Here is a 13,521-nt window from a genome sequence, read left to right as displayed (position 1 = left end):
GAATATTAGCATGCTTAACTTGAGTTCCCCTGTCTTTTTGTAAAGAAAAGGTCTTATTTTCTGAGGGAAAGGACTTTTTCTAAGCTGATATCCTTTGTGAGCATTTGGTCCCTCTCTGCTTAATTTTTCTAATTTGGAAAATGGCATCACACCACAAAGTCTACAGATGGATGCTCAGGAAGACAGCACTACCTGACTGTTGGTTTGCTGGGTTGCCATAGCAACCCAGACTGGGGAGCCTAAAGAGAAGAAATTTATTTTCTCACAATTCTGGAGGCTAGAAGTTCAAGACCAAGCTGTTGGCAGGTTCTTCCAAGGCTTCTCTCCTGATTGCCATCTTCTCCTCTTGTTTGGTCTTCTCTTTGTGCATCTCTGTGACCTGATCTCTTCTTATAAGGACACCAATCATATCAGATTAGAGTGACCTCATTTTAACTCACCTCTTTAAATGTCTTAGCTCCAAAGGCAGCCATATTCTGATTTAGACTTCAGATCGTGAATTTTGGGGCGAGAATCACAATTCAGCACAAACACTTACCCTAAATAACTTGATTTTACACAATGTGGGGTAATGTCCAGACCTGCTTAAAAACCTCATGATGTCAGTATTGTAAACTTGCAGCAAATTACAGCCGACAACCTGCTGTCTCCTGCCTTTAGTGGCTGCCTCTTTCTGCTCTTCTCCTTGGCTGAGACCAGCAAACCTGTCAGAACAGGTCACCCAGGGATACAGAAATCCAAGAAGAGGGTTTTGTGCCAGGTAAATAAAAGGAATTATCATTCACTTAAGGTTCATTGTTTAAATTACGATGTTTATTTATGTCAATGCAAAATACAATAAAGCAACTTACAAAAAAAAACCCATTGTATCTTCATGTAACAAAACTCTTCAGTGAACAGAAGTACTACTGTTAATGTTTTGACCTTTTCAAGGTCCAGCCTTGGGTCAAAACAGGATGCAGAGAAATAGCAGATTTTTTTTTCTACTTTCCCCAATATACACACAAAGGAAATTTATATATACTAAAATCCCAGTCTAGTAGTAATACAAAAATATCACACGTAGAGATGAACACCACTGTTGTGTCACTGGAATTGCAACTTCCTTATTGCTTGAGATTTCCCACCAACTCTGGGCTTCAGTCAGGAACGCATGGGTACATCAACCCTTCAGGTTTCCCAAGTGACTGTTTAGTAATTCTTTTAGTATAACTGTATACTCCCCAAGTATCTAATTTACCTGAGTTATTTAGAAACCTGAAAAAAATAAGTCTCTAAGTGATCAAATTTTGTACCAAGCTCTCTGACAGAATTGAAGAGACTTATCATAGATTATTCTGTGCCAGTTCAGTGGATAAACAGGAAGCCTCAATTACCTAATGAACTACTCACCTAGTAAAAGGCTTCACATTACAATTTTCTCAAAGGTAATGAACATTGCACAAAAGTAGAAGACCTCATCTGTATTCCAGTAGTTTAAGTGCTGTTTGTCTAGCCACTACGTTTGCAAACAAATGGCAGTTATCACTTAACTAACAAAATCTTTCTATTGTTTCACTGATAAGAGTCAGTCTCACACTGTGGAAAGCAGCAGCAGCTTGGAGTTAGAAGATCTCGATTCGGGAAGCTTGGAGCTAGAAGATCTCAATTCGGGACCAGTTCCACCCACTCTCTGAGGCTTAGTTTCCTTACGGGGATCAATGAGATGAAAGTGCTTTGTGAAGCAGTATTAACTATAAGGAATAATATTCTACGGAGTTCATCTCTTCAATTAACCTGTGGATCCCTAATTACCCACATGTATTTTGCAAGTAAAATCCAACTTTTTCAAGTAGCATATTCACCATATGCGACTGAAATATGTAGGTTGGGTTATGCAAATGGAAAAAAGAATACAGAATTAAGTAAGCCTATTACTCACAGGAGACTTGTGTATTCTTGATGTGTTTGGTTTAAAACCATTAAAAATTTTATTCTGTTTAACACATGGTCCTTTTGTGTTATTGAAGCTCATTTTGAATAAGCTATCTCACTATTTAAAGTTTTTGACAAGAAATTAAAACTTTCATATGAAATTTACAGGGTTTACCTGACTGTGAAACTGAGTTAAATGGGTTGAGAAATACAGAAGGAGTAATAGTCTGAAAACTCAAGGTCAATAAGGAAACTGAATATAGAAGTTTATTTTTCAGGTCATTAAACATAACCTAATGACAGGCCTGTTATTTTTGTTTTTTACTGGTGACTTCCTAATCTATAAATTACTTTTTCTTAATCTGTAAAACAAAAAATATTTGACTTTTAAGGACATTCAAATCCGTAGAAATTATTAATACTTCGTTTTCATTCTTACATGAGGAGCATCTTTAGGAGAATTACATCCTATAGCTTAAGTAAAAGTTAGTATCTCATTTTTTTCATCGGTTAAGAAAAAATCTTTCTTTAGGAAAGGGCAGATTTACTAAAAGTTTAGAATTCATTGGCAAGTTTGACTATATAATGTGGCATATGGACTTTGTGACTTTGCTGAGACAAAGACTTTAGGTAGCTGTATTTCTGTAACAAATGAGATTCTAATTTCAAACATTTTTCAAATGCAAATCAGGCCTTCATGAATCATTTTGATGATTTTTTGAGGCATTAATGCAACAGAGTTAGTATTTTTGAAATGATCCCCAAAGTCACCCCTTTGCTAAGGATATTTCTCTTCTTGATTATTTTGAAATTGTTAACATCATCTCTAACCTTCACACAGAAAATGACTGATCTCCAAATGACCTATTATTATCTTAAACCAACCTTAAAACAACAAAGAGAGAAAAATTAAATAGTGCAATAACATTTCATATCAGTGAAACAAAATTTGTCTGTGCATAAAGTAGTTCTATCCATCCGTGGAAAGATCAACCTTTTGTTTTTCCTTGTGTTTATAGGTTACATTTTTAAAGGTACTGGTGGAGCCTCTGTACAGTGGATTGGTTCCCTAAAAAAAGAAAAAAAAGTCCAAATGAAAGTATGTATATTTTGTTACTACACAGTTTTAATATATCTAAATAATTTCAGTGTACATTACAGACTGGAAGAAGAAAGTTAGGCTTAATCTTGGAAGATATTTGAATAATTTTGATTAATTTGACATGTCATACTTTTGGCATTTAAAAATATATACATCTTTATTGTTTTTTTATTATGAAAAAATAATTCTGTATCCTAAAAATCTTGCCCTTTTTGGAAATGCACTAAATCATGGATTTTTGGAAATGCATATGGAACAAAAAATGGCTGCTTTGTTCGCTGCTGTTTTTCCAGAGCTGAAAACAGTTCAACTAGCCCACAGCAGGCACTCAGAATTTATCAAATGAACAGAATGAACCAACAGGTGACCCAGAAGTAAAATGTGAAAGATAAAAATAGGAAAAGTGAACTGGTAGAAGCATACAAAGATGAATGGCATACACAGTGAGTGAAGTCAGACAGAGAAACAGAAATATTGTATGATGTCCCTTATAGGCTGAATCTAAGAAGAAATGACACAAATGAACTTATTTACAAAACAGAAACAGACTCACAGACAGAGAACCGATTTATGGTTACTATGGGGAGGGTTGGGGTGAGGGATAGTCTGGAGCTCTGGAGGGGTATGCATACACTGCCATGTTTAAAATGGATAACCAACAAGGACCTACTGTATAGAACAGGCAACTCTGCTCAAGGTTATATAACATCCTGAATGGGAGGGGGGTTTGAGGGAGAATGGACAGATGTATATGCATGGCTGAGTTCCTTTGCTATGCACCTGAAACTATCCTAACATTGTTAATCGGCTACAATCGGATACAAAATAAAAAGGTAAAAAGAAAGAAAAGATTAATGGCATAGTATCCACCTTTAAGAAATACATTGATTGAGATGGTGAGAAGCATCAAACTAGGGCACAAATAATCTTGTTAAAATAAGACCAAAATTCAGAAGGGGTTACAACTAGCTTCTTGGGACAGCAAACACCTGCTAGTAATAGTCAAAAGAATTTGGTGGCTTTCCCTTGCTAGAGAATAACTGTGGGAAGGAGAGAGTCACAAGAGATGGGCATGTGGGATGCCGGGCTAATGACAGAGTACTGGTCCCCAGGAGGATTGGGCATAACAGCTTTGCCCCGGGGGCAGTAGAAAGGTTGTGTGCAAAGCCTGGATAATTCAATTGCTCTGTCTGGACTGTAGATGTGTTTCCAGGTGCCGTCACCAGGACCAGACAGCCCAAAGCTCTCTAGGTTTTTGAATAAATGCTCAACCTGAGCCTCCAATTTCTCTCCTTCAGTTTCATTGTTCCATGCAGGCATGAGGTGTCTGGATAAGGAACATTTCCTTTCCTCCCATTTCTCAAGGTTGGGCATGCAGACTTTGGCTTCAGAGAGCCTGGGTTCTAACCCAGCTCTACCATGTAACCTTACTTAAGCCGTTCTGAACCTTGGCATTCTCATCCATAAGAGGGATTACCAAAGTGCCCACCTGGTCCATGAGGACCATACTTCAGCAGGTACCTGGCACATAGTAAATGCTCAAAAAACGCTGCTTCTTCTCATCAGTTCAATTCAGTCGCTCAGTCGTGTCTGACTCTTTGTGACCCCATGGACTGCAGCACGCCAGGCTTCCCTGTCCATCACCAACTCCCAGAGCTTGCTCAAACTCATGTCCGTCAAGTCGCTGATGCCATCCAACCATTCTCTGTCATCCCCTTCTCCTCTTGCCTTCAGTCTTTCCCAGCACTTTTTCAATGAGTCAGTTCTTTACATCAGGTAGCCAAAGTATTGGAGTTTCAGCTTCAGCATCAGTCCTACCTACGTATAACTTCTTTGCATTTGGAATTTCCTTTTTTTAAGGTCCTGGATAGAGTGCTAAAGATATGCCCCACTTCTGGGCTTTGGGATTCAGCACAGCATTTCCAAGCCCATTTTTGAGTATGTATGGAGTCTGGGTGCCACCTCTGACCCTCTAAATTATCATACTTTGATCTCCTTATGCCCCAAATGGCAGAGATGGTAGCATTTTCTAGGCATAGATTTGAAAAAAAAAAAAAACACACAACGCAATTGTATTTGCTTTCTCAGTACATTTCTCTCAGCTCTCAGAAGAACTGAATAAAATTAAAAACCATTCTCTGGCCTCTCCCTCTTGTTTCCCTTGGATGCACTGCAGTATCTTCATTTTGAAGAGGAATTACATCTGCACCTGTTTCTGTGTTGCCCAGAGCCAGTGGCCTACCTCTGACTGAGCAACGTGTTACCTTTGTCCATGTGCCTTTGCTGAGAGATGCTATCTCAGTAATGAGGGCAAATAAAAGAGGTTCCCTGGTTGTGGATAATGAGTGAAGGTCAAGTCACTATATTGCTTCTACTCCTGAGGTCAGCTTGGATAATCATGAGGACTCTCCAGTCCTTACTTGGCCCTACTGGAATAAGAACTTGAGATTTGGAGGGTATATGGCAGATGGATGTGGTCTTAGATGCAAGCAGAGTGTTGTTCACAAACAAAATTCATGTGTGGAATTCTACTAAATTTAAGAGATTAATTTAATTGCAAACTAGTAAGTTTAAGTTGGGTACAGAAGAACAAGGGACTGGACTGAAGAGGAAAGATGGGAAAAAATGAGATGTGAAGGCTGTGAGTAATGGGTGGGGTACTGTCCTGGAGGAATTGAGGGACTCAGGAAACCAGACATTGTGTAAGAGGAAACAAGCTGTGAGTAGGGCCAGGGCAGAGCTTTGTAGGACTAGGAGCTCTTCTGTGGACCCCATCCCAGATCATGTCAGTCATCCCACATCTCACACTAAACACAGTTGATATGCACAACAAAGGAGGTGATTTGAGTTGCAGTTGACTGTATACACAATGCTATTTGGCAGATATTTTGTTGAATGTTTCATTTTGATTGTGCAGTTTTCTGTGTTTTGAAGCAACTTTGTTTATTAAAGTTTACAATATTTGATGGGGGTGGGGGAGGTCTCTTGGAAAGGTAGTCATAGGGTCTGGGCATGCTAATGGGGTGGTAGATAAAGCAGACCCCAACATAGTAGGAGGGTAAGGCGGAAGCTTAAAGCTAGGGTAAAAGCAAGTACATTTGATGCTGGCCAGTAGTTTTTCCTGGCCTCAGCCAATGATCAGAACTCAGAAGAATGAGCTCAAATGAAATGTTGGCAGGAGAAAGTGGGGTGATGTCCAGCACTGCCTCCTTCAGTGCAATGCCAGTGGCAGCCTATCTGCCTAGGATTTCCAGCTGAGACATGGGCTTGTGTCTGGCTCCATTTCTGGTGGATCTGCCCTTCTGCGCTGTTTAAACAAGGTCAGGTTTCCTCCAACCCTCTGGAGTCACAAGGCTGACTCCCTCAGGAGTTCTGGGGGGTGCTAATTTAGGCTGTGGATTTTACAAATGCAATGGCACATTTTTTGAGCTTGAAAAAGTGGTAATAAGAAAGCTCTTTGTCATGACCTGCAGCTGCCTTAATGACTGCCTAACTGCCAAATGTAGACCTGATTTGCTTAGCACAGTGCAAAATCAATCCATGACTGTAACTGAATGTTTTTTGCCTTTAGTTAATGACTTGTCATCCTAGAAAAAAATGTCTACTCAAAAATGGATTTAGATATCTTCCCTTTATGTTTTCATAAAGACTATGGATGGGGGTTGTATTTCTAAAAGTGTAATAAGAGGTAACCTTTCTTTATAGTTGATGAATGAAATATTTTAGGAGGCAAGAACAAAGCTCTTTCTTATCCAGAACTCTATCACCTTTAGAGTCTAATGGGGGCCTAGGGATTGGAAGATCCCACTGTTGTCCCTTGAGATCCCCTGGGTTTGAAGACTCAATTCAGTTCTTCGAGAGGAAAACGGTTTTAGGTAAAAACAAAATCAAATCAAAAGACCCCAAAATGGATGCACTGAGCAGCATTCTCTTTTTTTTTTCCAATAGGACATATTAATGAAATTTGAATTGAATAATTTGAATTAAACCTCTTTTGCATCCAAGTGAATAATTATGACCCAGTCATTATCTAGTCAAGAACATCAAACATTTGTTATTCAAAGAAACTCAATTTAACAGGGAATAATATTTTTCATTTATGCTTTTATCTGTTTAATGCATATTTTAATTCCACTTTAGGTGAAGAGACAACAAAAATTCAGCATTTGAATTTCAGTCATGTTCTACATCCTGAGGGAAAACAATTCATGTTTTGGGGAAAATTAACTGTTAATTAAAATGTTATTTTAAAGATATTAATCATTTGTCAGGATTCACGCCTTTGTAGGAGAACATGAAAAAGTGCTGGTTAGTAGATACACATCATATAATTGCCCAAGTGCTTGTTTTCAGAACACCTGCCTATTATTTCTAGGAGGGTCAAGGCTGTGCTTGGAAGAAAAGACTGCAATTAGGATTTCAGCTCCATCATAAAGCAACAATTTGGGAAATCTCTTATCCTCTCTGAGCCTCAATTTTCTTACATTCAAAAATGGGAGTATCAAGACTACCGCACAGGGCTCGTGGTCTTTCAACTAACTACTGCTATTGCATTTTGTACTAACTTAATCACATTCTTGTTTGCTTCTTTTCCAAAAATTTTTCCAATTTAGGTTATTACAGAATACTGAATCGAGTTCTGTGCTATATGCAGCGGGTCCTTGTTGGTTACCTGTTTTACAATAGTAGTGTGTATGAACCTATGGTTACCAGGGAAATGGGTTGGGTGGGTAAGGGATGGATTGGGGGTTTGAGATTGACATGAACACACTAATCACATTGTTTAACCTGGCTGCCTTCTGACCCCTTCCAGGCATTTTCCTGACAGTTGGTGAGAGTTAAAAACAACATTTATGGCCAAGGAGTCAGGTGAAGTTAATTGCTCCAATACTTTGGCTTCATAGTACTGGGTTCTAAGTCACCAAACTAACTTGTCAGGTTACATTTTTACCTCATTAGAGATAGAAATATTATATCTTCATTGCAAATCCTCAGTTTACATTACTAAGGATTTTGTTTAATTAGGAAAAGTCCACACATACACAAAAGAAGAGGAAAGTCATATCTTGAACCTCTGTAGACCCATCACCCAGATTCAGGGGTTATCAAGATTTTGCCACAGTTACCTCAACTATTCCTCTCTCTCTTTTGGCTGAATTATTTGAGGGCAAACCCAGCTTTCACTTCCTCTTTACTGTAAACCTTAATTATTTTCTATCAAAGCCTCATGCCATTATCCTATCTAACTGAATTAACCATAATTTCTTGCTATCAGTCTAATACCCAGGTCTATACTTTTTTCCAGTTGTCAAAAAATATATATTAGAGCACTTAAACCAAGATCAAAACAAAATCTATACATTGCATTTGGTTATGGTGTCTAAAGGTATTTTTAATGGGAAGATAAAGTAGATAAAAATATTCATGGTCTATTGCCCTGCACCATATATTATATTTATTTCAAAATAACTGCATAAGATATAACATCTCTTATTAAGATAAATGTACCTAAAACAGAAAATTCCATTTGCTTTAGGTATGGAAGATATCATTATAGAACTAGAGAAAAAAGTGTTAACATCAATTATTTGGGGAGATTAACCCAAAGGAACATTGCATTTGCCTGTATTTTCTCCAGTGATATCATGGTTTTAAGAATCAGCAATGTAAGATAATTGCTATCAGATAGCTGGACACACCATTAGAGAGAGAGAGATGAAATTAAAACCATGAAATTGTTTCTATGGGCCTCTAGAAATGTAATTATCTCTCCTGTGGAAAAGAAACACAGAAAATTGGAGTCCTGTTTTGTGTTTGCCCACTGTGAAGAGAAGACACATAAATTATATCTATTGAGTACATATATTTAAAAGTCGATACTTTGGAGGGTTTTTTTTTTTTTTTCAGGTAGCTGTTTAAAATTGATGCTATTCAGAAAAGCTAACTGGATGGTATTTTAAAAGCCTCTTGCCTTGCTTTTTTAACCTATTATGAGTAATGAGTATTTCCATGGAAATTGGCATGAACTGTCATACTACTCCTGAACATTATTCCATTAGCTCTAACAGCCGATATATGGAAATGTTTAGATGTAGCATGTATGCTTGTCAAATGGGGCCTGCAGGAACCTTCTGGTGGTAAAGAATAAAATGTATCACCTTGATGTTCCTAAGTAGCTAACAGTATAAGGAGTTTCATGTGACTCTTCAGAGTAGGGGAAATCTTCATTGCCATGAGACAAATGAACGCTGTGAGGACTATCTGAGTTCCAGATAATGGACAGAGGTCCCTTTGTCCCCAAAGCAGAACAGAAACCAGCTGTTGGGGATGTGGGGAGAGGAGCAGAGAAAGAATGTGACAGTTTAACTCTTAGTGCAGAAGAAATCCAACACCCCATCTTTTCCTCAGGAGGAGTAGCTAGCCCCTAGGTGTGCGCATACCGTTTGCCACTTGGCCTTTGACCTTTCTGCTTCAAATTTGGCAACTTCTTTCCTATCATGAAAAGACACCAGGAGCTTCCAAATGCACAGTAGGACGACTCCAATAAGAAGAATAGCCAGCGAAACCCCCAACATGATCATGGGAATATTTGGAGGTTTTGGACAGTCTGTGGAAACAAAGAAAATTATACTAAGGAGACTGTTCAATTAATGTTCTGATGTAGAGAAAACACTTCTCATTAAATTTTCAAACCATACTTTTTCTCCAGTAGAGGAAAGATAATAATCTCTTTTGTTTTGCTGAATTTTAAAAAATGACTTACTTGTTGAAGGATAGCCCTATTTCTTCAAAGGAAACAAAAGATAAGGTAAGAACTTGATTATTCAAAGCAAATGGATATATACTTGAATGACTGACTCAAAAAGAATTAGAATTCTAAAGTGACAATTAATATACATGGAGTATTTAAAGCATCAGTGAAAAGACTGTAGTTTACTGAAGATGACCTCTTTTGAGTATAAGACAAAGTAGAAATGGAATGTGTACACACACATACACTTTTTCATGGATTTTCTTTAATCATATAAATTACACTCAAAATTAAATACAACCTACCCCTGAGAAGTATACTACTTGCTCTTCCTTTTAAAATATATAGACAGAAAATAACCATGGTTTTCAGTTTTATTTTCACTCTAATGCAGTGCCCTGGTGTCTTGGAAAATTCCTGAATTGGGTTCAGGAGAGGTGGGTTCCATTCCCATCTGATGGACAGTAGCTGTCTGAAATCCATTAAGTCTCTCCATCTCTCTGAGCCCCAGTGCCTTCGTCTGTAAAACCAAGGTGTGGGGCTTCAGTGTTCCCTTAACTTCCTGATAAGATTAAGGTGCTCATGCTTATTAAACCCACCTCTGAAATTCCTAGACCCATCCCCTGAGATTCTAATTCAGTTGGTTTGGATGGAGCCACAGACTCTTTATTATTAAAAGTATCCCAAGTGATTCTTATCTCTAGGGAAGTTTGAGAAATTAGGTGTTCTGTATAGTCCTTTCTACTCGAACATCCTATGAAATGTTATTTTGACTCTATTGACGATATTAATACAATTTTGTAATTATACAGTACCTTCTCTCATTGACAGCAGAGTGACTAATAATACTTGCAATATGCCTGGGAGATGATACATTTCTTAATGAAGCATTATAATTAAGCTCTCCCTTTGCTATCAGGGAAAAAAAAATCCCCCATAAAAATTATCATTAAATATCTGCCTCCCTCTGCAAGAAGTGAGGCAAATCCGTTGTATCTGGGGAGGAAATGAATCATGTTTAGTTTATCCTAACTCTTATTGCTTTTAGATATTTAATAAGGAGAGTTATACACACAGGACGAGTCATGCTGCTTTCAAGGTAAGATCTATAGCTGATCTGAATTTGAGCGGGACTAATGACCCCCTCACAGCATGACGCCTGGCCTCACACAGTTTTGTTCTTTAGCCAAAAAGCCATGTAAGGTGATTAGGCAGAAATAAGCAGAGGAGTTAATGAAATAGTTACTACACTATGAAGATCTAAAGACCGTTTCTAGAAGAGCAAATGAACCATGGCTGCTTCTAATAGGTTAGCAACACTCCTGCAAAGAAAGTGGCAGGCCTGTGTCCATGAGAATATATACTGGCTATATCTTTGACTATGAAATGTCTGGGGTGGGGCATAGAATGTTCTTGCTCAAAGCAAAATGAAGCTTGCTGAGACCCTGCAGCCAGAATATGAATTAGGAGGGCTCTCTGGTAGGCAATAAATATAGGAGGAACGGGCATGGCCTGGTGGAGATAATCATTTGAAGAATTTAGAGTCACTGGGAATTAAACATTTTTCAAGCAAGGATTTTGGCCCAGGCTCCATAACAGGTATTACACAGAAGAAATTTCCACTTTCATACTCTCTTTAGTATCTCTTGAGATGCTCATACTGAAGACCTGTTGTAGGTAGGAGGAAAGGCTTTCTCTATCACTGTGTACCATCCAGGCTTGTCTGTTAAGTTGAGTCCAGGTCAGTGCGGCACCTAATTCTAAGGTGCTGAATTTCTAATGCTGCCAATCTGGTAGCCCAGTCACATGTGGTTATAGCTCAATAGTCACTAGAAATGTGACTTTTCAGAATTAGGCTTTGTGTTAAGTGTGAAATACACTCTGATTTTGAAAACTTCATAAGAGAAAAAAGTACAATATCTCATTAACAATTTTATATTGACTGTACATTGACATAAGATTTTGGATGTAATGGATTAAATAAAACATGCTATTAAAATTAATTTATTTTATACTTTTTATGGGAGGCGGGAGGATGGCTCCAAGAGGGAGGGGTTATAATTATAGCTGATTCGTGTTGTTGTATGGCAGAAAGTAACACAACATTGTAAAGCAATCATCCTCTAGTTAAAAACTACATAAAGGTTAACTAGAAAATTTAACAATACAATGTGATTTGCATGACATTTCTATGGGAGAGTGCTCTCTGACAGAATCTGGGGATCCAGATTTCTTTATGCTCATTCAGCCAGTGGGAGGCAGTATAGCCCAGTAGTTAAGAGCATGAGCGCCTGGCCAGCCTGCCAGAGATCCCAACCAGCGCTAGTGTTTAATTGCTGCAGGACCTAGCAAATTATTAACGTCTCAATTTCCTTACCCATAAGATGGAAATAATAGCAATACCTGCTTTATATGGTTGTTGAGAATGTTAAATTAAAACATGTGAAACATACAGAATAACACCTGACATGGTTTTAATAAGGGCTCAATAAATGACAGCTGCCATTACTGTTAGTAGCAGTAATAGTAGTAGTATTTATTACACAAAGGCACCCTTCTCCCTTTCTATGCTCAAGACCTCAAGGGCTTGGCATCTCCAAGGTGGAACCTGCGGGAGATCCACACTCATATCCGTACCAGGAAGCCTCCCCAACTATCATTCATCGTGGTTCTCATGAAGGTGGCTCTTGTCTGCTGAAAGTTTCTCTGGAAAATAGATGAGTGAAGATATCCCTACATTCACACACACACTGATGGTGAGTCTTCACTTGGCTATCTTTTTCTATTTGGTAGGAGAACCCTGGGACTCCTTAACTTTCACATTCTCCTTTCTCATTTTGCCTCTTTTCTCCGGGTGCCTCCAACCGGCTGCCCTGGGCTCTCTGGTCTTAAAGCTGTGAGAGGGGACAACAGACTCCAGGGTCAGGCTCTGTCCAGGGCCACCGGAAGCTCTGATCTATCCGGGAACATTTACCAGGAAAGGAGCATCCTTCAAGCTGTCAGGGGACTCCTGTTAAACCTTAGGGAGGTCATTTCCCCCTTACTTTTTCCTGATACAAAAGCAGAGGGGGAATAAAAAGCCTTAATAAAAAGACATCAGGGCAGCTGAGGGCTTCTCAGAAACATGGCATGTTGATATGCCACTCATATTGTGTGGACAAAAGAAGAAAAACCCAACAGTTAAGTAATGAGGAAGCATTTAGCAACCAAAGGCATGTTTCACAAGAAAAAAAAAATCAACTAGACACAAAAGTCCTTGAATTAAAGACAGAGCCTATTCTGGAAAGTTTCATTTTTGTTTGAAACTTGCTTTTCCAGTGAAGTTAATAGTATAAGGAATGGCTTTGATTCCAGGAGAACTAGTTAAAGCCATTACCATGGTCACAGAGGGCGGGGGTGTAGGTGAAGACTTTGCCTGTAGAAAACAGATAATGAGGAGGCAGGTGTTTGTACTATAAAGTATTTCTTCTTGGTACAGCAGGAATCACCTTAAATTTCCTTAACTAATGGCCTCCACAGTGCCCTTTATGTATGCATTTCAGATGAGATCTGGTGTGTTCAGGGTGGTATGGCCATAGACAATATGTATGCATTTCAAAGCAGCTGATTTACAGGAGCTATTCAAGAGCAGGTCTCCAGGAGTACTCTGCCCATCTGAGCAACAAGGTCGCCATCAGACACTTGTATCTTGCGCTGTGCTGACCTCTGCCTCTCCCTGACCCTTAGCACTACGATGTGGTACTTTTCTAATCTT

The 13,521-nt window shown here is 38.6% G+C and overlaps 1 protein-coding gene across 5 annotated transcripts in view; it reads right to left on the bottom strand.

Moving 5' to 3' along the window:
• Nucleotides 1–791: 791 nt before the first annotated feature.
• The window catches only part of ITGB6 (integrin subunit beta 6), a 145,882-nt gene continuing 133,152 nt past the window's right edge, over nt 792–13,521 (bottom strand). For all 5 annotated transcript variants that reach the window (XM_043894670.1, XM_043894667.1, XM_043894669.1 and 2 more), the window contains 2 exons: nt 9,457–9,623; nt 792–2,983 (listed from right to left, as the gene is read on the bottom strand). In XM_043894670.1, the coding sequence (XP_043750605.1) occupies nt 2,885–2,983; nt 9,457–9,623 (266 nt within the window). In that variant the 3' untranslated portion in view covers nt 792–2,884. The remainder of the gene's footprint in view (nt 2,984–9,456; nt 9,624–13,521) is intronic.

Source organism: Cervus elaphus, chromosome 33 (assembly GCF_910594005.1).
Source record: "Cervus elaphus chromosome 33, mCerEla1.1, whole genome shotgun sequence".
Taxonomy (NCBI): Eukaryota; Metazoa; Chordata; class Mammalia; order Artiodactyla; family Cervidae; genus Cervus; species Cervus elaphus.
The sequence above is the reverse complement of the archived record's forward strand: the minus strand, read 5'-3'. Positions and strand labels throughout refer to the sequence as shown.